Source organism: Alosa alosa, chromosome 9 (assembly GCF_017589495.1).
Source record: "Alosa alosa isolate M-15738 ecotype Scorff River chromosome 9, AALO_Geno_1.1, whole genome shotgun sequence".
Taxonomy (NCBI): Eukaryota; Metazoa; Chordata; class Actinopteri; order Clupeiformes; family Clupeidae; genus Alosa; species Alosa alosa.
In genome coordinates this window covers 24,537,435-24,557,721 of record NC_063197.1, presented here as the reverse complement: position 1 = coordinate 24,557,721, position 20,287 = coordinate 24,537,435, and the positions used below count along the sequence as shown (strand labels likewise).

The 20,287-nt window shown below is 41.7% G+C and overlaps 3 protein-coding genes and 1 non-coding gene across 5 annotated transcripts; 3 read left to right on the top strand and 1 right to left on the bottom strand.

Annotated features, from left to right (window-relative positions):
- The first annotated feature begins 21 nt into the window (after positions 1-21).
- On the top strand, positions 22-8,520 carry marchf2 (membrane-associated ring finger (C3HC4) 2). Its single transcript, XM_048253561.1, has 5 exons — positions 22-209; positions 1,752-2,019; positions 2,266-2,476; positions 4,049-4,258; positions 4,694-8,520. The coding sequence occupies exons 2-5, from the start codon at positions 1,844-1,846 to the stop codon at positions 4,850-4,852; spliced, it is 756 nt and encodes a 251-aa protein (XP_048109518.1). The 5' UTR covers positions 22-209; positions 1,752-1,843; the 3' UTR covers positions 4,853-8,520.
- A 291-nt stretch (positions 8,521-8,811) lies between these two features.
- LOC125301193 (ras-related protein Rab-11B-like) lies at positions 8,812-12,539 on the bottom strand. Its single transcript, XM_048253562.1, has 5 exons — positions 11,714-12,539; positions 10,609-10,804; positions 10,205-10,398; positions 9,787-9,867; positions 8,812-9,673 (listed from the first exon to the last, which is right to left on the bottom strand). Exons 1-5 carry the CDS (start codon positions 11,751-11,753, stop codon positions 9,528-9,530), a joined length of 657 nt encoding a protein of 218 aa, XP_048109519.1. The 5' UTR covers positions 11,754-12,539; the 3' UTR covers positions 8,812-9,527.
- Positions 12,540-12,624: 85 nt separating this feature from the next.
- Positions 12,625-20,239, top strand: hnrnpm (heterogeneous nuclear ribonucleoprotein M). 2 transcript variants are annotated; one of them, XM_048253559.1, is made up of 16 exons: positions 12,625-12,872; positions 13,591-13,766; positions 15,348-15,400; positions 15,995-16,002; positions 16,321-16,414; positions 16,511-16,789; positions 17,168-17,321; positions 17,441-17,490; positions 17,914-17,974; positions 18,079-18,210; positions 18,290-18,337; positions 18,621-18,689; positions 18,778-18,876; positions 18,989-19,575; positions 19,684-19,735; positions 19,851-20,239. In XM_048253559.1, the coding sequence occupies exons 1-16, from the start codon at positions 12,835-12,837 to the stop codon at positions 20,012-20,014; spliced, it is 2,064 nt and encodes a 687-aa protein (XP_048109516.1). In that variant the 5' UTR covers positions 12,625-12,834; the 3' UTR covers positions 20,015-20,239. The 2 variants fall into 2 exon arrangements, with proteins under 2 accessions (XP_048109516.1, XP_048109517.1); XM_048253560.1 differs by lacking the exons at positions 12,625-12,872; positions 15,348-15,400 and having other exon boundaries at positions 13,643-13,766.
- Positions 17,552-17,690, top strand: LOC125301321. Its single transcript, XR_007194728.1, has one exon. It is a non-coding gene; the product is annotated as a small nucleolar RNA SNORA57 (small nucleolar RNA).
- Positions 20,240-20,287: the final 48 nt, after the last annotated feature.

Below are 20,287 nucleotides of genomic sequence, written 5' to 3'. Positions count from 1 at the left end.
GGCCAGAGGGTCTTCCTGACTACTCCGAAAGTCAATGGGAGGGTGGATTGTTGGGGTTCCGCTTCTTCTGCAGAGACAGCTGAGAGAAACGGATTTGCGGTGATAGCAAGTCGTTAAGGAAAACCAAATAGCCTTAGTTTGTCATTTTAGGAACGTCTTTATTAACGTCTAAGGCATATGAAAATCATGATGAGAGAAGAAGATACTGTGTGAGTATTCTTCGGTTTGTCCAAACAAATATCTTTCGTTTTCAACCATGTTAAAAGCCTAGCGACAGAGCTTAAGAGCTAGGCAGCTATCGCTAGCTAAATTGCAGGACATTTTAACGCGACTCGATTACCAGCTAGCCAGTTAGCTAAGATATTTAATTTAAGGCTGGTTTTATGTCGGTTTTGTTATCAGTGTACGGGATTGACTATTGCTTAGATTAATATATTCACGTTAGCTGGTTGGTCTCTCAAACAGTCATGTTGGTGGTAAGTATTATGATATGTTCCCTTTAGCAATCATAACGTTACCGAACGGGTTTGTTAACATTAGCCAGCTGAATCAGCTAACAGTCATTGCTAGCTGTGAGGTTGGTTGGTTAGGCCACAACAAATGCACGGCCTGTTTTGTCAATTCTAATGCTATTGGCTATGGTTGTCAAATAACCTTCCGACCATGATACTAATATAGGGATTTGTCAATCAATGTGGATTTCTAACTAAATATTTTCAGTGACTGCGGTCTCTGCACCTTATGTGGGTGTGAACTCGACTTCTAGGCTTATTGCTATCGGTAATATAAGTGACCAGTTATCGTTAATGTAGCGTTAGCTATCCAATATAGCGTCAGTGAAATACATGTCTTTCCCTTTTCATCTAGCTTAACATAATGTCTACCTCATATAACAGTAGGTAGGTACGATAGCATGATTACAAGCTCAACTGAGCGTAATAACACTAGTGACACAACAGCTTTGCTTAATTTGCTATCTTCAGCCAACTGATAACAACAGCAGCTGTGCATTCCTACACCGCGGTCTTAATTGACAATGGCCAATGCTCCGATGTACGAAATTGAAAGGCCTTTGTGGTGTGCAAGTTTTGATAGATCGTGGATAAACGCTATCTACATTGAGGTTACTTGATTGATTACTGTGAATGTCAGTTCTAACAGAAGGAAATATATAAGGTTATGAACCTGGAGTTTATTCTTGGGATGGGTGGTGATTACAATTGACTTGCTACAGGCGCGTCAAAACAAAGTCAAGTTGGCAGTCACCCAGCATGTCAATTCCTTAGTAGCTTGTTGTGTTTGTAGCAGGGAAGTTAGTAGGACAGTTTCGAAAGTAGTCCATGTAAAGCAATTGGCGTTTTTGTGAATAAATTCAATCCAGTCTTGAATGCCATGATGTAGGGTGCCATGCATATAGCTGCAAGTCTTCATAGTCAGCGGACCATTGATTTAAAACGGATTATACTTCAGGTCAGATGCTATATTTAGTCTTATTTTTGGAAGTGTCAACATGAATGTTTGTTATATTTGTCCAAAAAATATGTAATATATGTTTGATTGCTTTTTTGAAGGTTTTTACGTTATTAAAACCCTTACATATGCAGACCTAGAATATTTTTTATGTCTTTTGAGATGCTGTAGTATCTCTGCTAAACAACTGACCCAACTATTCAGTACTGTGACCTTCAAACACATTATAATGGAACTGTTGATATTTCTAATGCTTCTCTGTTGATGCTGTCTCCATACAGAGATAGGGCCTAACTGACCTGAGCTGTGGGAGCTGTTGGCTCCCCTCCTTTCCCATCGCTCCCCTTGCCCCGACCCCCTGGACAGCCCAGACATGACCACAGGGGAGTGTTGCCACCTCCCCGGTTCACTCTGTGAATGCACTGGCAATGCTGCCCTGTCAAAAACAGTGGAGGAGTCTGACAACCGTCGTGCGCAGTACATCACCCAAGTCACAGCCAAAGATGGACGACTGCTGTCAACAGTCATCAAAGCTCTTGGCACTCAGAGGTACTTTCTTTTCATCATTGATTGCCTCTTTTTGTCCCTTTTTGTGCTACCTCCTCATTCACTTGCCTTTAGTTTGTATGCCTGTTAAGTCATTTATTATTCCTTATGGCTATTGGCTACTGTGTGGTTGGAACTTAAACTACAGCCATAAGTGAAATGAAACTGTGCGTCTGATAATTTTTTTATGACTTTGAATGTGACATGACAATGACTCAACCCTGTGTTGAATCCCCTTGTTCTGCAAAGCTCTTTCTCTTTTAGTGATGGCCCCATCTGCCGGATATGCCATGAAGGGGGCAACGGAGAGGGCCTCCTGTCCCCATGTGACTGTACGGGAACCTTGGGCACGGTTCACAAAAGCTGCCTGGAGAAGTGGCTCTCCTCCTCCAACACCAGCTACTGTGAGCTATGCCACACCGAGTTTACCATTGAGCGCCGACCTCGGCCTCTTACAGAGGTAACAGTGATAAGTGGCTTTAATGCTTCAGTTGTACTTCTCTGTTTTGCTAGTTGGATGTGTGTGACCTGTTAAAAAGTAGAGATGGTAATCAATAGAAGCCCCATCACAAAAAAAGTCACAATTCCTCACAATACAACACCATATATCACAACACGAAAGTGGGTGGCACCATGGCAGAGTAATTATTTTTTATCTGGCTTGTTGGATGTTGAGATGTAACATGATCTGTATTATAACATTGCTGTAACAGTTAACAGAGTATTGATGGGGTTTGGAAATTGGATTTGAATTGGTATGTGGTTGAGTCTGTGGCAACAAGTGCCAGAGTGCTAGTGAAATAGTTTTTGTTTCTTGGAAAATTGGCTAAAAGCAGAACAAATACATAGACTTGGGGTGGTCCCAAAATTACATTCAAAGGTCATATTTGGGAAGTGACTTTGCTGTCCAGAGTTCAGTGCCTGACATGGTGAAAAAAAAAGTGAATCTTCTTAATACACTGCAACTATATGTTTTGTGCTTCTCCTGGTCACACCATGATAAGTGTTATACCATATTACTTGTGTCAAACAGTGAAGTTTTAGAATTCTCTCTGTGACCTGTGATGTCTTAGTCCAGTAGTGAGACAATCATTTTCAGTTGAAGTTTAGCGTAGGCCATTTACCCCTAGCCAAACCGGCAACTAAAGCCGTTGTTTGTTGGCTTCTAGATCATGTTGTGTTACCTGTTTTAAGGTTGTGTGCATATGAGCACTTGACAGTAAGAGGAACTGTACTGTTAGATTCATTAGTCATTAGTGTAAGTTCTTCCATGACCCAGCCACAAAATGAAACAGATGAATCAGTTCCTATCTTTGGATCCCTGTCTGAGACAGCTGGTAAAGATTATCATTTAGTGTTTAGCACCACAACACGACTGCAATCAACTCCAATCAAGAACACATAATCCCTGAATTTAACATGATGTCACACACAAGTTGTACTCTCTCTGGTTGTCGTTTCTTTTTAGTTAGTCTGGTTAATTCCAACAATGCAATCAAGTCTTTTCTTGCCTCTAAATATACTCACTCATGCCGTTTCTGTGGAAAAACTTGATTGCGCCCATATGTGCCTCCATGATATGTTCCATATGGAACTGAAACTTCTCCAGAACATGTGTCTGTCCCACCAATGTTCAGCTTCTGTTGACATCACTGACTTGACCATTACAGCTCCAGGTTAGCAGTGAGTGGGCTGATATGCTTAACTTTCACCGCCAACATTACACATTTTCCAATTGTTGTTTAGATGTGGTTTGCATTGTGGGATTTCCATCTGAACATGTGGGGTTCTGGGGAATTTTCAAAATACCCATAGGGACTGGCTAGATCTGTGGGGGAAGTACCATGGTTCTTTACCATTGTTCTTTGTGGAAGTCAGTGTCTAGACCACAGCCATTGTTTGCTTGTTTTGTTCTACTTTGTCAAGTTGGGAGGCAACGTTTCAATAACCAAGAGCTTTATGTTCATAAAGATAAATAAAAAAAAACCTATGGGTTTCTCCATGTTATAGCTGTGATCTCCATCTTTTGTAGTGGCTGCGAGACCCTGGGCCGAGGAATGAGAAGCGCACACTGTTCTGCGACATGGTTTGCTTCCTGTTCATAACGCCGCTGGCGGCCATCTCAGGCTGGCTGTGTCTGCGGGGTGCCCAAGACCACCTGCACTTCAACAGCCGCCTGGAGGCTGTGGGCCTCATAGCACTCACCATAGCCCTCTTCACCATCTACGTCCTCTGGACTCTGGTAAGTCCAAGAGTTTTTTTTCTAATCCCAAGTCTGCAGTGTTTTAGTTGCCTTCACTTCCTACTGGAGTAACCAAGCCTACCAAGCGTTTTTTTTTTTCTTGCTATTATTTATTTCTTGCTATAAATTTATAGAATTTGTCTTGTTTGGTAAAATGTAAAAATATAGTTTCAATCTACTGATTACTGATTTGTTGGTCAAAATGACAACTTATCCAAGAATTAGAACTGGTGTGTCTCAGGGTTTTGGTGGCCAGTGACCTGTTGACACATTGAGTCAAAACTGTGGGTCGTGCTTTAGTTCCCCCTTAACAAATGGATACCATTCCAGAGCTTGGTGTAATTTCACAGTGTCAACTTCAAACTTGTTGAGTTGTTTTGGGTGAGTTAAACTAATTAGCAAACCCCTGCTATCCTACTCCTCGTCCCTTTGCAGGTGTCATTCCGCTACCACTGTCAGCTGTACTCTGAATGGAGACGAACCAATCAGAAGGTCCGCCTGCTCATTCCGGATGCCAAGGGAGGGCACTCTACCCAGCATCCTTTGCTCTCCACCAAGCTGTTGAAGAAGACGGCAGACGAAACGATCGTATGAGGGCCAGTCTGAGGGAAGGATGAGAGTGGTGTGTGTTGAGTGTGCTCGGGGTCCTCGACTCACTCGAGGTCACAGCTGGAGCCGCAGCACTTGTGGATGCATTTTTTTCTATTTAATCCTTTTTAATCTAAACTTGTGAGCACTTCATTATCCACCTTTTATCCTTTTTTTCCCTTTTTTTCCTTTTGTTTTGTTTTGTGTGAAGCCTCTTGCTAGAAAAAAAAAAACAATCGTTTGTTCACAGGGAAAGAAAAAGATAACAATTGGCAAGTTTGATGCTTGAAATCCTGCATTATCTGTTTTTTCAAAAAGAAAAAGAGAAATATGCTAACGAAAAAAGTAACTCACAAGTAGACAAATGTGAAATAAATAGGAACTGACCGCGTGTTGCCATGTAGAGAGGAGATGCTCAGCACACATTCAGTGGGAACTGACCAAACCCTCCAAAACAGATTTCTCTTTACCCTTGTAGGTTGTTTCTTTAAGTTATTGTCTATTACCAGTGAATATGGTATGCGTTAATGATTCTTGTTCCATTCTGAGGCTTCATAACCACTGAGTATAAAAGAAAAGCTCCAAGCGTTAATCCCTGCTATAGAGAAACTGCTGAGGGGGTTGTGTGTGTGTGGGAGTGTGTGAGTAAGTAAGTAGGAGTGTGTATAAGTAACTAAGTAGGTTTGTGTGTGTGTGTGTGTGTGTGTGTGTGTGTTTAAGGTGGTTACAGGAAATCAGTATTCATCCATCCATCTCTGTGGCGGATATGGGAACTTGAATGCTCTCAGCAGTGTTCGTGGTTTGTCAAGATTCCAATCTTTTTCCTAAGCATGTCCCCAGTATGTGTGATTGGGGATGGAGGTAGCAAACGTACAAGAGTGCAATAAAAATGCTATAAAGAAGGCTTGCCCTTATGATACTGCAACCAACACACACAGCTTTGCATGCATGCACAATTTCTTTGCTTTTAGTATTTTTACTTTTCCTCTGTTTCCATTCAGAATGCTTGGATGGTTGGTTTTGGAGGTCTTTGGAGCTGAGCGCTAAAAAGGATCTCCTACATCTTTTGGTGTAGATGCAGCAAGTGTGCAAGTCGTCACTAAATCTGAGGTTAGCAGAAATAGTAAGAGGAAATTGCCAAACATGAGTTCTCTCTTTTGGAAGGAATTTACATAAGATTTTTTTTTAAAACTCTAATGTGTTAACTTTACAGTACAACTACAAGGAAATCACTGATTTCTCCCTCTTTTCCTTCCATTTCCTTCACTCTTTCTCTCCTGCTTGCACTGTCTTTTGTGTGCGTTGGTTTTTCTACCATAATATATCTTTGTGCCGATGCATATTAGTTTAGCCAGAGGTGGCGTAGTGTACTGCAGAAGTCCGGTTTGTATACATATGGTTATGTAGCAGTTTCACCCTCTTTGATATGCAGCTTCTCAGACTTTCAAAAGACTGTCCTGACTTGTCATAATCTTCAGTACCAAGAACGAGTTGTTTTGAACTGTTTCTCAAACCTTGCAACATTGAATGATCGTGTCCTCTCATCGGATAACTACATCAGGTTACTTCTCCTAAAGAAGGATATGCAAAAACACTAGCAATGACCTTAAAGGTGGCCCTTGGTAAAGTCTGCGTAGAAAACATGTCGCTACCACTGGATTTTTATCAAGGAAGTGCCTGGCGCTGCGGGAGAGTGGCAAGCCACAGTTCAGAATGGTCATGAGGACCAACTTGCTATTTGGACCATAGTATTTATGGTGCACCTTCTTCAATTGGGTTCATGCAAAGCCTGCATCAGTGCAATTTCCCAATCAGTATTTCATTTGTGTGTTTTGTGTTACATTTTTGCTTAATTGAGTGTCCTTTGTGTCTACAGCACAGGTGGAAAAGGTCGACGATCTTGTAGAAACTCTGTAACCCTTTTTTCCATCCATAAATCCATTCCCTCTTGAGGATGTGGTGCTACTCCATGCAAGTTCTCATTTCTTTCAGCCATCCTGCCTTGGCTTAACAGTTGAAAGCTTTTGGTCATTGGGCACAGAGAATGGGGTACCATTTCATGGTTGCAGACAGAGTCCTGAATACAGCTGATGGGCCCCTGTAGGCCAACGTAGGCTAATGTAACCTGGTATCCACCATGGACAAATGAGGAAATGGGTTAAAGCTTTATAAGTGCTGTTGCTATGAGAGGAGACACCATGTGGAGTGAATCATTGTCTGAGCTTCATTCTGGTTTCAGTGCTCAGTCAGCTCTGTTGAGTTGAGCTCAGAGCTGGTTGTTAGCATTGGGGAGAAGTGGTCTGGTTGTAGAAAAGAACCCCTGTATCTGAATACGTGTTTCTCTCTCTCCGTCTCTCTCTCTCTCTCTCTCTCTCTCCGTAGTGTCAGTGGTCACTCTAAATGATTCCTCTCATAGGAAACTAAACTTTCGTTGTATGGTTAATGTTGTGCAATAGTTATTCTAGACCTTTGTTTTGTTTTGTTTTGTTTGTTTGTTTGTTTGTTTGTTTGTTTGTTTGTTTGTTTTTGGCATTACAATCACCATCACCAGTATGTTAGACTTTAGGGAGGAAAGACATGAATCTCTGAGCATGGAAAAAAAATAACAAACGGATGTGCAGTGTCGGCCCCGGGGCCTTTAGTAACGCCCTTTCAAAAAAAAAAAAAGACAACATAAAGGACAAAAAAACTTGTCTCTTGGTGTGCTTCCACCTGAAACGTTGGTTGCCTTTGTACACTTGGGGCCAACTTCTGGAGACTTTGTAACGTAGGATTTAGTAACAGAGTGTGCAATTTTAATAACATTACAATGCAATTCTTACCTGTAACCTTAAAAACACACACGCATATATATACCTATCTATATTAAGAACGTAAGCGAAACCTAGATGTAGACAACATTACTTATGAAGGATCATGAGGAGGACACCCATGCAGGAAGAGAGGGGCGGGGCCAGCCGTGACGAAGGCACTCTGGGGCCTGTGAGTTGCCTGTGCTATGCAACAGCGCTTCTGCAATAGGTAGTGTCCAGGCCGAGTCCATACTTCAGTGTTAATCCAGCTGACCACCACAAGTCCTTCTCTCCAAAGATGCATGCATGTTTTTTGTTTTGTTTTGTTTTCCTCTGTCTCCTTAGCTATCTCTTCTGTTTCAGTATGATATGGCACTTTCAGAAATATACCATGGAAAAACAATTGTCTCATTTTTAATAATCCATGTTTAAAAGGAGATTTAAAAACAATTGTTGATGTAATAATTTCCTTTGTTAATAATCTTTGGGAAAATATAAACAATTCCAGGTTAATTGTAAAATGGAAAGGAAGCAGTTATATTCCAGTGTCATGCTCTTTTTTTCTAAAAAAAAAAAAAAAAAGAAACACCATGAATTGTAAACATGTTTTTACTTGTCTTTGTTTTTAATATCTTAATTTTGCCACTGTGTTTTTAAATGAATTCATCTGTATCATTTGTAATTTATGTTCTCAATTATTTCATTAAGCACAGGATTTTTATCACTCTAACATGTTTTGAAATGCTGTAATGTTTATGTTGTGCAGTGGGAAAAGAAGGTGTGTCTGTAATGTCTTCACCAAAATTTGTTGGTGCTTGCAATCAGCCAAGAAAAGTGTGCAAAGCAAATTAAAAATGACGCTATGAATCTGTCCAACAGAAATGATGTCTGTGTTGTTTTTTTTTTTTTTTTTGATTTTAGTACATTTTGCAATATTGTTTTGTAATGTTACATCTCAAACTCAGTCATCATATCCTTCTAAGTGATTACTTTATTATTGAGAGTGCTATATTGTATCATTATCATATGTGCTGTTAGTTGCTTTACGAATAGTAGGATATTTATTTCAGTGTTATAAAGGTAAGCTGAGGTTGTCTAGTTTCAGTTGTGGCTTGTTCAAAGAGAACACGAGAAGCTTTGTCATTCAACTGTACACTGGATTTGAAACTTTCATAATTCATACACAGTTTATTTACAGTAAAACAATGCAAGTTAAATCCATATGAATACATACAGTGCGTCTGTATTTGTCATATGAAATCATATCGGTATCTTAACTTGAATCACTTTGTACAGATGCATGATCTATCATCCCCAAAGGCCTGGACAACAGCACATGGTTATGTACACAGCACCATCTAGTGGTCAATATTTAAGCTAAGCATCCACCACAGGATTTTATGGTAAGTCCATCCCTAAGGCCTGGTTAGATGGTTTGGTCAGGATCAGGATTGCTCACCAGTTATTCATTACAATCAATAACTTACTAGGTGCAGGCATAGCTGCAACAATAACACTTAGAGGCATATTAAACCTGAACTAGAGTTTCATGGAAATCCTCTGGGTACTTGGACACTTGTAGTGAGTAATTTCTGTCTAAATGTGAACTGTGATCGTCTCACACCAGTCCTATTTCCCTAACATGTGCAAAGCTAATGACATAAGATGAAATTCCTGTACATGAGTAAGTTTGGCAGAGGCTGCTTATAAACCTCATCCAGATGCAAGTTGCAGTACAGGCCATACAAATTTTTGTTGATAGGAGCCAAGTTGAGTAGCAGCAGCATAACAACATGGTTAAGACAACTGAAAAAATGGCATGTATGAGGAACATGGAGATCAAGCTTTGTGGGAAGAGATTGGGCAACGAGAAGCATGATTGGGAAACATCACAGGTTCTGACAGCACTGTAGTTTGTTTCCTTTCTGACCGTCAGTGGTGGGCGGCACACTGATGTCAACCACGTTGTTGCCTGGAGATTCATCATGTGCAGACCGATCCGCAATCTGCTTCTGTGACACAATCCGGTAGATTTCTAGAACAACGAGAAGCAAAGTTATTAAAGGAGTGACAGACATGGCCTCCATTAGAATTAATTTATCTCATAAGAGAGGAACTCTATTGTTGTCATACCCATCCATTTCATACCTGTTAGGATGTTCTTGAAAGCCTCCTCCACATTTGTTGAGTCCAAGGCTGATGTCTCAATGAATGAAAGGTTGTTTTTCTCTGGACAGCCATGGCAAAAGGAAGAAAGAATTACATTTACATTATATTTATTAATTTAGCAGACACTTTTAATCCAAAGTGACTTAAATATGTCAGTTATATTACAAGGGATTACATTGTCCCCGGAACATCTTTGGGTTAAGTGCTTTGCTCAAGGGCACAACTGTGGAAGCCGGGAATTGAATCCACTTTTCAAACTTTTCAGGCTACTGCATGCTAGCTAGCCCAGCTCCTTAACCACTACGTTACCACTGCCCAATTAGACTGAAGCTCACAGAGTGGCCCAACCAAAGTGTGTGGTCCTGAGCTGGAGGACACCAGAGTGCGGTGTGTTCACCTGCAAAGGCCCGGGCCTCATCAGTCGGCACGGCCCTCAGATGGCGCAGGTCACTCTTGTTGCCCACCAGCATGATGACGATGTTGTTGTCGGCATGGTCCCTCAGCTCCTTCAGCCAGCGCTCCACATTCTCATAGGTCAGGTGCTTGGCGATGTCATACACCAGCAAAGCGCCAACGGCACCCCGATAATACCTAAGAGAAAAAACACACAACACTTTAGAAAATGAGAACATTGCCTATGTATTCATTTAAATTAAATTGATCCAACTGCAATTTTAGTAATACAGACAATGATTTTCTGAATGGACTTGAGATTACTCCCAGCAAGATAAGCCATTGGGCAACATTGCTCTACATTTCCTTCTGAGCCGTTTCCTGTGTTCCAGTGACCCTCCTACTTACGCTGACGTGATGGCCCTGTAGCGCTCCTGTCCAGCTGTGTCCCAGATCTGAGCCTTTATCGTCTTACTGTCCACCTGAATGCTGCGTGTGGCAAACTCCACTCCGATGGTGCTTTTGCTCTCCAGGTTGAACTCATTCCGAGTGAAGCGAGACAGCAGGTTACTCTTTCCAACACCAGAGTCCCCAATCAGCACCACTGCCACCAAAGTAGAAACATATGCTTTTCACAAGACAAAATACAAATGCTAGTATTATGGGCATAACTGCCCTCTTTGTCAAGGCCGTCAGGAGTGTCTGACTTAACATATGTTCTGCATTCTTACACAGCTGTACTGTAAACTAATCAACTTGACTCAAATGCTCCTCTGTTTCATCAGAGAAGAGAATACTGTACACAATTGAACTTTGTCCCATGGCATCACACCACAGGAAGTTGAGAATCTGGTCCTTTGTCACACTGAGTGGACATTTGTGCTGCTCCACCTCCTGTGCTCACCACTTCTGTGTTTGCACTATCAGCAAAGTTTTCTCTTCCCAGGAAACTATAACCAGCTTACCTTATTTACTGGTTCTGGAGCTTCTAGAGAAATCCTAGTGATATCAATATTGTAAATAGGCTATTGTATATGGCCTATCTCCAGTTGGACGTGTTGCATATGCCAACATAACAGCTTTGAATTTGGGTGTCATTTAGAAAAGTGATGAATATTATGCCTCTCAGAATTAGCTTAGTGACATTTTTAGGATCAAAACGAGACTGTCAATAAAGGCCCTGTTCTGCTTAGGCTGGACGCTTTCCGAGTCTAACTAGGCCTACGTCTTAAATTAACCAACACATTAGTTAGGTTTTGTCCTCTTTTGTAAATTCCGTGATAGAGTTTGGTTTCCTCTGTCAAACACAATGCGTCAAACAGGCAGAGGAGTCGTCGCCAAAAGGCCACTGTTGTCAAGAGCTAGCATGAAATATGAGAGAAACATAACGTGACAGAAAACAGCTGTCTGAAATTCACTATAAACTAATTTCAAGTGACTGACACAAATTACATGGATGTAGGCTAAATGAAAAGTGATGCAAATCACGTAGCAAATTGAAGGGGTGGTTTACCTTTGAACAAGAAATCGTATTCATCATCTCTGTTTCCCATGATTGGATAATAAATCCAATGTCCCCAATGTCACTTCCAGATATTGGCAGCAATTTTGTATTTGCTTGAGTTACCGACGTTCCGCAACTCTGTCTTCAGATCAGAAATCTTCTTTTTATATAACGTTAGGTGGCTGTATCCCTACTGAGACAATGCGCTGGCTGTCACACATAAAACCGACCGCAGGAAGGGGATCTTCCTGACTCTGCAGAAGGGGAGGAGTCCACCCACCCTATCCACTGTATCGATATGAAGCTTAGGCTACATGATACATCCTATTCCATGAAACGTTAGTTTCACTGTTGACTTTTCTCATTCTGTAATGATGCGAGAGGTGGAATCTAGCTATAGTTTATTAATTAATTTCGTATCAATAAACATGCTAGGCTAAAATGACAACATCATTCATTCACACAATGCTCTGTTGAATTGAACTAACTTTACTTTTTGACAATTTTGCAGGCTAATCTTAATATTTCAACGAGTGACTGCATAAATTATTAAATGCATGTAAAAATAAATGTAGTGGTGAATGTTAAATCTTCCACTTTAGTGACTGAGAACCATCAGTTAACGTCAACGTTATCAGGTAGCCTACATGTTAGCTGGCGTTTGCTAACCTTCCCTTTTGGCCAACCGTATCCGAACAAATGCAATAGCATCTACGAATGGTGTCGCATATTACATATTATAGCGCATGAATTAATAGTTAAGTTATAACAAAGTACTTTTAACATTTAGTCAAACAAGGCGGGTGTTTAGGGACATGGTTTTCAGGCAAGATGAGGTCAGGTCACGAGAGTGGTCGCGATAGAAACGGCTTCTGCGTCAAAGAGATTTCCCAGCATGCAAGTTTGCCGATAAAACGACTCGTTGCGCTCTTTTTATCCGCCATTTCAACCAGTCAGACATTTAGCACTGGGAAATTCTGAACCGCGTAATTTTGTGAGTTGAAATTCAAGGAACGTGACCGAGCTTACTAACATAAATCTGAACACACGGCCATTCTTGGAAGACTTCTATATTCAGCAAACCTCTGCGGGAAATTGTTTGGCTTTCTACGATTAAATATCAAGCCAAAATGTCGACTGAGGCCGCACCTGAGAAACCAGGCCAGGGGTGAGTCGACGTTGGACGCATGTGATGACTTTACACGGCTGTAATATACGAAAGAAGCGGTTGTGTGTGTGTATATATGATGCATTAACCTGTAGATTGGGTTAGATATATGTAATTAATCTTAAATGGTGGTGTATTTGTCGACATGTTGTGCGCTGCTGATGGCCGACAGAACAATGGCCTGCCCACTAGCTAAGTTAGCAAGGTTAGCTAGACAGCTAGCGACTTGCATGTCGTAGTTAATAAACCAACCCATGTTAAGACTGGAAACATAAAAACAGGTTTATCAGATGCTTAAGCATCATGTAGTTAACACAATGCAACACGAACGTTACCCATGTGTGTTTGTTCACCATTACCGAAAGTTAATGGTAAATGGTTAACACCCGCAAGAAACAATCGCATTTAGTAAAATCGTCGCTTGAATGCAATGTTACACATGAGTAAATACAGTTTGATATGACTCTCAAGCTAGTAGCACCCCAGTAAACATGAACGATGGCTTGTTTATAAATAGGCTAGTCAGCTAATGTCGACTGGCTAATCCGTGCAAGTGCTATTGTGTAGGAACCACGCGGACAGGTTATCTGGCTTGCTAACGTTAACATACACCAGGTTTTTTTTACAGCAACGTGAGTTCGTAGCGTTTGAAGAGCGTAATTGGTGATTCATGTATTTTTTTTTTTTTTTTTTTTTTTGTTATTATTTCTTTTACCAGTGAGGTGAATGGCAAGGCCAACCACGAATCCAGGAAAGAGAGGCCCCAGAAGCGCGGTGGAGGTGGCGGCCGCTTCGAGCCCTATGGAAACCCCTCCAAGAGATACAGAGTCTTTGTCAGCAATATCCCATACGACGTGAAATGGCAATCTCTGAAAGACCTCATGAAGGAGAAAGGTAGGTGTCTCGCAATCGTCAGATTTAAATCTCTGGAATGGACGTCGGACCAAGCGCGACCGCGTTGATCTCCTGTAATGGACACAGCACTCGGACTAATCTATTTGTAGTCGCTATGCTTACTGGTTGCTGACTGCTGCTGATAGTGTAGCAATTTCGTTCCAGTCCGTGGCGAACTTGTTTATTTCGTGGGGAAAGTTGTGTTTGTCGCTAAGCATCCATTATTCCTTTGGGACGCCGAAATCTTTGTTATTTGGCGGTCAGTTAAATGGTGAGAAGCATTCAATATAGACACAGTGTGTCTGATATTTGCATAGAATATTGCATTCAATTGTGCCTGAGCCCTCACCATCACCAACACTTTAACGATGGTAGTTGGAAACATCAAGGGCAAAATTACCACATGAGGCACCAAGTATGCTCTGAATGAAATATTCTGTGACCAAGTGAACTTAATGGAGAAATGTTTTGTATGGTTAGGTACCAGCATTGAAATTCCACCATTAGCCTCTGATTACATATGATCTTGGAGTCTGTCAGAGCACTGTTTGCCACAGTAGTACTCGGTGATAAGCCTGAGTGTAGCATATCTATACTTAACCAATGCAATGGCAAAACGTTTTGGCTAGGTTAGTTAAACATGGCTATTATCAGTAGCCTCCATATGGATAATCTATCAAGTCTTGGCTGATTTCACACTTGCATCATAGTGTCATTTGGAAAAGACTGAATGTAGCATTAAATTGCATTTTCTTTTTTAGGTTTGCCACAGCGAAATGTTGTCAGCAGATCTTCATGTTGTACATTGTATGGATGTGTTTTTGAGAAGTCTTGGGGTACAGGTCTACAAAGTAAAGCAGCTTCTTAAGCTTGTCCTTGTTCAGTCGAGGGATGGATAATGTTTAATCATTGCTTGGTTGTATTTGATGCATTTAGTTTTGGTGGTTATTTATCTATATAAAAAAAAAAAATCAAACCAAGACATGTGGTTTGCAGTTTTGTATGCCTGTCTCTGTACGCCTCCAAAACCTTGCAGCCTAAAGGTTCTGCATAACCTCTTTGGAGGGCTCTCCGTTTGTGCAATTACTTAATCCATGGGTTATGATTCCTAAAGGGGTAATTTAGATCAGGCTTCATGGCTTCATCAGTTGTCGACATGGTTGTAATTTCAATTTTATCATTAACTTATGGGTGTCAATGCTTCAGGTCTTGGATAGACGGTTGTGGATCCTGGCAAGACTCGATTGTAGTGATGTAGGTAATCATCCTAACCCAAACGGCCATGGTGAAGATCTTTTCAATTGGAAGATTTCAATTGATTTGTGATTTATGGTGACACTTCACTCAAGTTGCTCATGGTGTGGAGGATTTGGCAAGGACAGCATAAGAAGACATTTATTTGATTTGTAAGCTTGCTTTTTGTAGACCTGTACCAGCATTGTGCCGCTGAGGTTCTGGGGGTGGAAGCTCTGGATACGCAGGCCGAGCTCTGTCACTGCCCGGTTGTGTGTCTACTCTAAACCCCCATTGTTCTCTTGGCTTCTCTCCCTTGGTGTGTGTCGTCTGGAATCTGATTTGTAGTGGGTGAGGTTACGTACGTGGAGCACTTAATGGACGCAGAAGGCAAATCAAGGGTAAGTGCAAGAGACGAACCTCTGTTTGTCCGCTTGAGTTTACTTTTCTTTCTGAAAGGGGAGTATATATGAAGGCCTGCCCAGTCTTGAGAAGTGTCTCTCTGGGGGCACATTCGGCGAAAAAGCAGGTGCAGCAGAGATGGTGGTTCTGAAGTGAGCCACAGGGTTGGGTTGCTACTGACTGAGACTGAGCAGGATTTTGGCTCTGCCTTTCTCTGTTTGTCGGATTTTGTTCATGTGGGACTAATGGGATCTAGCCTTAGGCAAGGTTGAAAGATGGACATAGCATTGTTGCACCTAAGCATGCCTACAACTTCCCTCTAATGGAGTAATTCTGTGGTGTGGAACTCTGCCTGATGAAAAGTGAGGTCATTTGTGAGGTAGAGAAGAAACCTCTGGGTGAATATTTGCATTGGTGTAAGTTTTATGCTTTAACACAGCTATCAAGTATCATAAGTAACTGTTTTGAATTGGGTGTCAAAGCTTCCACTTGTTTATTCATGTCATGAGTGTGATCTACCGTGTGCCTTGTCTAACTATGTGCTTTTTTTACATGCCTGATTATCCCAATGTGATTGCATCAATCAACAAAAGGGGTGTGCGTAAGTGGATTCAAGATTTGCTTTATTTGTCATCTCGGAGTACTCAGACACACCGAAGAAACAAAATATTGTTTCTCATCAGTTTTAGACAGTGCGTTTAAAAAGACATTGATAAATGGGTGCTTAAAAACTAACAAGCTCATGGACACACATACACTTCATATTAGCTATTAGCACATACACACAACAAAGTGCAATGCTTGTAAAATAAGTATTGCATTTTAAGTACTTATGCCTTTAAAACTTTATTATTATTATTATTATTATTATTTTTGTTTCATGTGGTTTGTTAACATACTGTGGTTTTTACCCCTGTAGAATTGTTGAGTTCAGGACTGAAGAGCTCATGAAGAAAGCTGTGGAGAAGGTGAACAAGCACAATCTCAATGGGCGTCCTCTTAAAGTCAAGGAAGTGAGTTAACCTAACGGCAAACTATACTACTCATCTAAAGAGTCGATCCTTTTTGACATGGCACAGATTAACACCATTTTTCCTTTGCCCTCCCAGGACCCAGATGGCATGATTGCCCAGCGGGAGGCCCACAGGTCTCAGGGAGGCGGTGGCGGTGGTCCCCCGGGTGGCATGGGTGGCAATATGGGTGGTAACATGGGCGGCAATATGGGTGGCAACATGGGAGGTGGTATGGGCATGGGAATGGGACCTGGTCCAGGGGCCCCACCTATGGTCAACATTCCCCCCAGCCTGCTGAACAACCCCAACATTCCCAATGAGATCATCCATGGGCTGCAGTCTGGGAAAATCGGAAGCACCGTGTTTGTGGCGAATGTAAGATGAAAGCACTTTGAATAATAGTTTTAACTACGGCATACAAGCTTCAGATTTTCATACAATGCCTAGTTGTTCCAGGGAGATTTGCCCCTTACAATATAGTATGTAAGTCGCTTTGGATAAAGGCGTCAGCTAAATACATTAACATAGTTAGGAATCGGTCATGAGTTGTAGCAAAATGTGGTGACTCCTGGTTGAATACAGGTTGCTTGTCTTAATAGTAATGGCCAGCCTTGCCATGACTGATCCTCATTTAACATTGATGTTTGAGAGCAAAATCCCACCATGTTTTTACCACCCACTTTGTTTGAACTCCATAATTCTTAATAAAGTAGTTTTAAGTTTTCATCTCCTAATGTCACCTTTCTTCCTCAGCTGGATTATAAGGTGGGCTGGAAAAAACTGAAGGAGGTGTTTGGCATGGCAGGTGTTGTAGTCCGTGCTGATATCCTTGAAGACAAGGACGGGAAGAGCAGGGGAATGGGAACGGTTACCTTTGACATGCCAATTGAAGCCGTGCAAGCAGTCTGTATCCTTAAATAATATACACACTCTTGTTCCTGAAGCAGGGTATAGCTGTGGTCTTACTTCAGTGAATGTTTTCTGTGTTATGTTTGTTTTTTGGTGTTTTCCTTAATAAATGCAAAGCTATGTTCAATGGACAACTCCTCTTCAACCGTGTTATGCATGTGAAACTGGTGAGTGTACTGTGATTTTTAAAGCAAATTCATTTTTGCAGTTAAAAATGTTAGTGTTTCCCCTCCATTTCTTGGCATGTGCTTGTTAACTTCAGTACTTGTGTGTGTAATGTACGGAGGCAAAAAAAATGCCAGTGCTATGTCTTCGGTGCCAGTGTGTTTATTGTCTGCTGGTTCTATCCTCAATCACTGGGACACATCATTATGAAAAGCAGTGTTTTGTGTGTATCAAAATGCATAACACTATATATATATATATATATATATATATAGTGTTTTATATATATATAAATATATATATATATATATATATATATATTATATATATATTTATATTACACACACACACACACACACACACAAATGTTCATGTTTGAACAAGGAATAACTGAACTAACATCTATGTATGTAATTGATTTGCAGGATGAGAAGTCTCTGCCAAAAGGAGACTTTGCACCACCAGACAGACCACCAGCCCTCCCACGTAAGTGATTCATCCCAGGTTTTTTTTTGTTTGTTTTCTTGAATTTATAACAAGCAATGAAGTTTTAAGCCTCATTTTGACAGCACACTTTGATTTTTTTTCAGGTGGCTTGAGTGGAATTGGGCTTGGACTTGGACCAGGTGGGCAGCCCATCGATGCCACTCAGCTCAACCGTGGTGGCGGCGGCGGTGGTGGTGGTGGCGGCGGTGGCGGTATGGGTAACATGGGCCCTGGAGGTAAATCAACGATGCCAAGTCCAGCAGATTCACTTGCTCCTTTTATTTGCCTACATTTAATATTAATTTCTCTTCTCAGGAATGGATGGAATGGGCTTTGGAGGAGGCATGGGTCGTATGGGAGGAGGTATGTTCAGTATTAAATTCCAGGAGTTGATGCTGCTTTTATACTGTTATGGACAATTAAACTCAACTATGCGTTTGTCCATGATGTATCAGGATAAATATTATGACCACTTTATGTTTGTACTCTACAATTCATATGTTGATTCATACTAGTTGAATTTACTGGGGATTATGTTTTGAATTTTAGTATAATAACATGTAGTGAAAGTTGAACAGTTGTTTAAACTCAACTTGCTCTGACTTGCCGGATAGACTCAAAGATTCCAATATATGCATCTTACTAGGTATGGACAACTTTGGTGGAATGAACAACATGGATCGCTTCGGACCCTCTGGAATGGGAAGAATGAATGGTAAATCAATTTTATTTTTTGTGTTTCTTGTTTGTGTATGTGCCGTCTGTCTCCAATTTGATTTACTAACTATGATTTTCCTTATCAGACATGGATCGTATTGGTGGCGCCTTTGACCGAGAGTTTGGTCGCAATGACATGGCCATGTCTCGCAATAACTTTGGAGACTCTTTTGACAGAGGAATGGGTAGGTACCATTGGCATGCTCATAATGCTAGGGATGTATTCTAAGTGTTTTTGTATATGAACGCACCTTACTTTGCTTTGCCACGCCACAATTTCCCTCCCCAATTTTATAGGCAACTCCATGGGCATGGACAGAATGGGTTCTGGGATGGACAGAATGGGTTCTGGGATGGACCGCATGGGCTCTGGGATGGACCGCATGGGAATGGATCGTATGGACCGCGTCTCTGATCTGGACAGGCTGGGTACTGGCTTTGACCGGATGGGTTCTGGTCTGGACCGGCTGGGGCCAAGTATGGACAGGCTGGGTACCGGCCTGGACCGTATGAGCTCCAGCGTGGACCGACTGGGCCCTGCTGGCTTTGACCGCCTGGGCCCGTCCAGTTTAGAGCGCATGAGTGCAGGGATGGACTTCAACTCCCCCATGGGTGGTATGGATAGGATGAACACTGGCATAGACCGCATGGGCACCAACTTCGACCGCATGGGTTCTGCTGGTATTGACCGCTTCCCGGCCACTGGGCTGGACCGCATGGGCTCCAACATGGACCGCATGGGGTCAGCCGGAGTGGGAGGCCAGTTTGACCGACCGGCCGACATGGACCGCGGCAACTTCAACAACCCCTTCGGTGGAGCAGGCGCTGGTGGTCCTGGAGCAGGTGTCAATGCCAGGAAGGGCTGCCAGATCTTTGTCAGAAATGTATGTGGCCTCCTGCTTTTTGCTGAAAGTTCAGGTGTGATCATTCTTAGTAGTAAATATGTATGGATCATCTTTGAATAACATAAGTTCTTCGTTGTGCCTTTGTAGCTGCCATTTGACTTTACCTGGAAGATGCTGAAAGACACCTTCAATTCTTGTGGTAAGGGCACATGCTCATCTTTACTCAACCAGTACTCCAAGGCCACATACTAAATACTCCACCAATTTGTTGCATTCTGAGCTTCGTGATTAGAATATATTTTTTTAACCCACAGGTATTGTGCAGTATGCTGATATCAAGATGGAGAACGGGAAATCCAAAGGGTGTGGCGTAGTTCGTTTTGACAACCCTGAGACCGCCGAGCGGGCATGCCGCACCATGAACGGTTACAGGCTGAATGGGAGAGAAATCGACGTCAGGATCGACAGAAATGCATAAACCAACAGCTTCATCCAATTTGCCGATCTCTCCTGCCCACTACAGACCTTCCAATTGTTTTTTGTTCGTTAGATATTTGTGATGGTGCATTATGTTTGCACTTTTAGTTTTTGCCTGAATCAGTTTTAGTGACCAAATTTTAATTTTCCCCCCTTTTTATGATGCTTGTTTCTTGCCTTTTTGTGTAAGGTTTGTTAATAAACATCAAAACCTTCAAGTTTTTCAGTCTTGTCTGCAATGTCTTTTTTTGCCTCACCGTTTGTCATATGACAA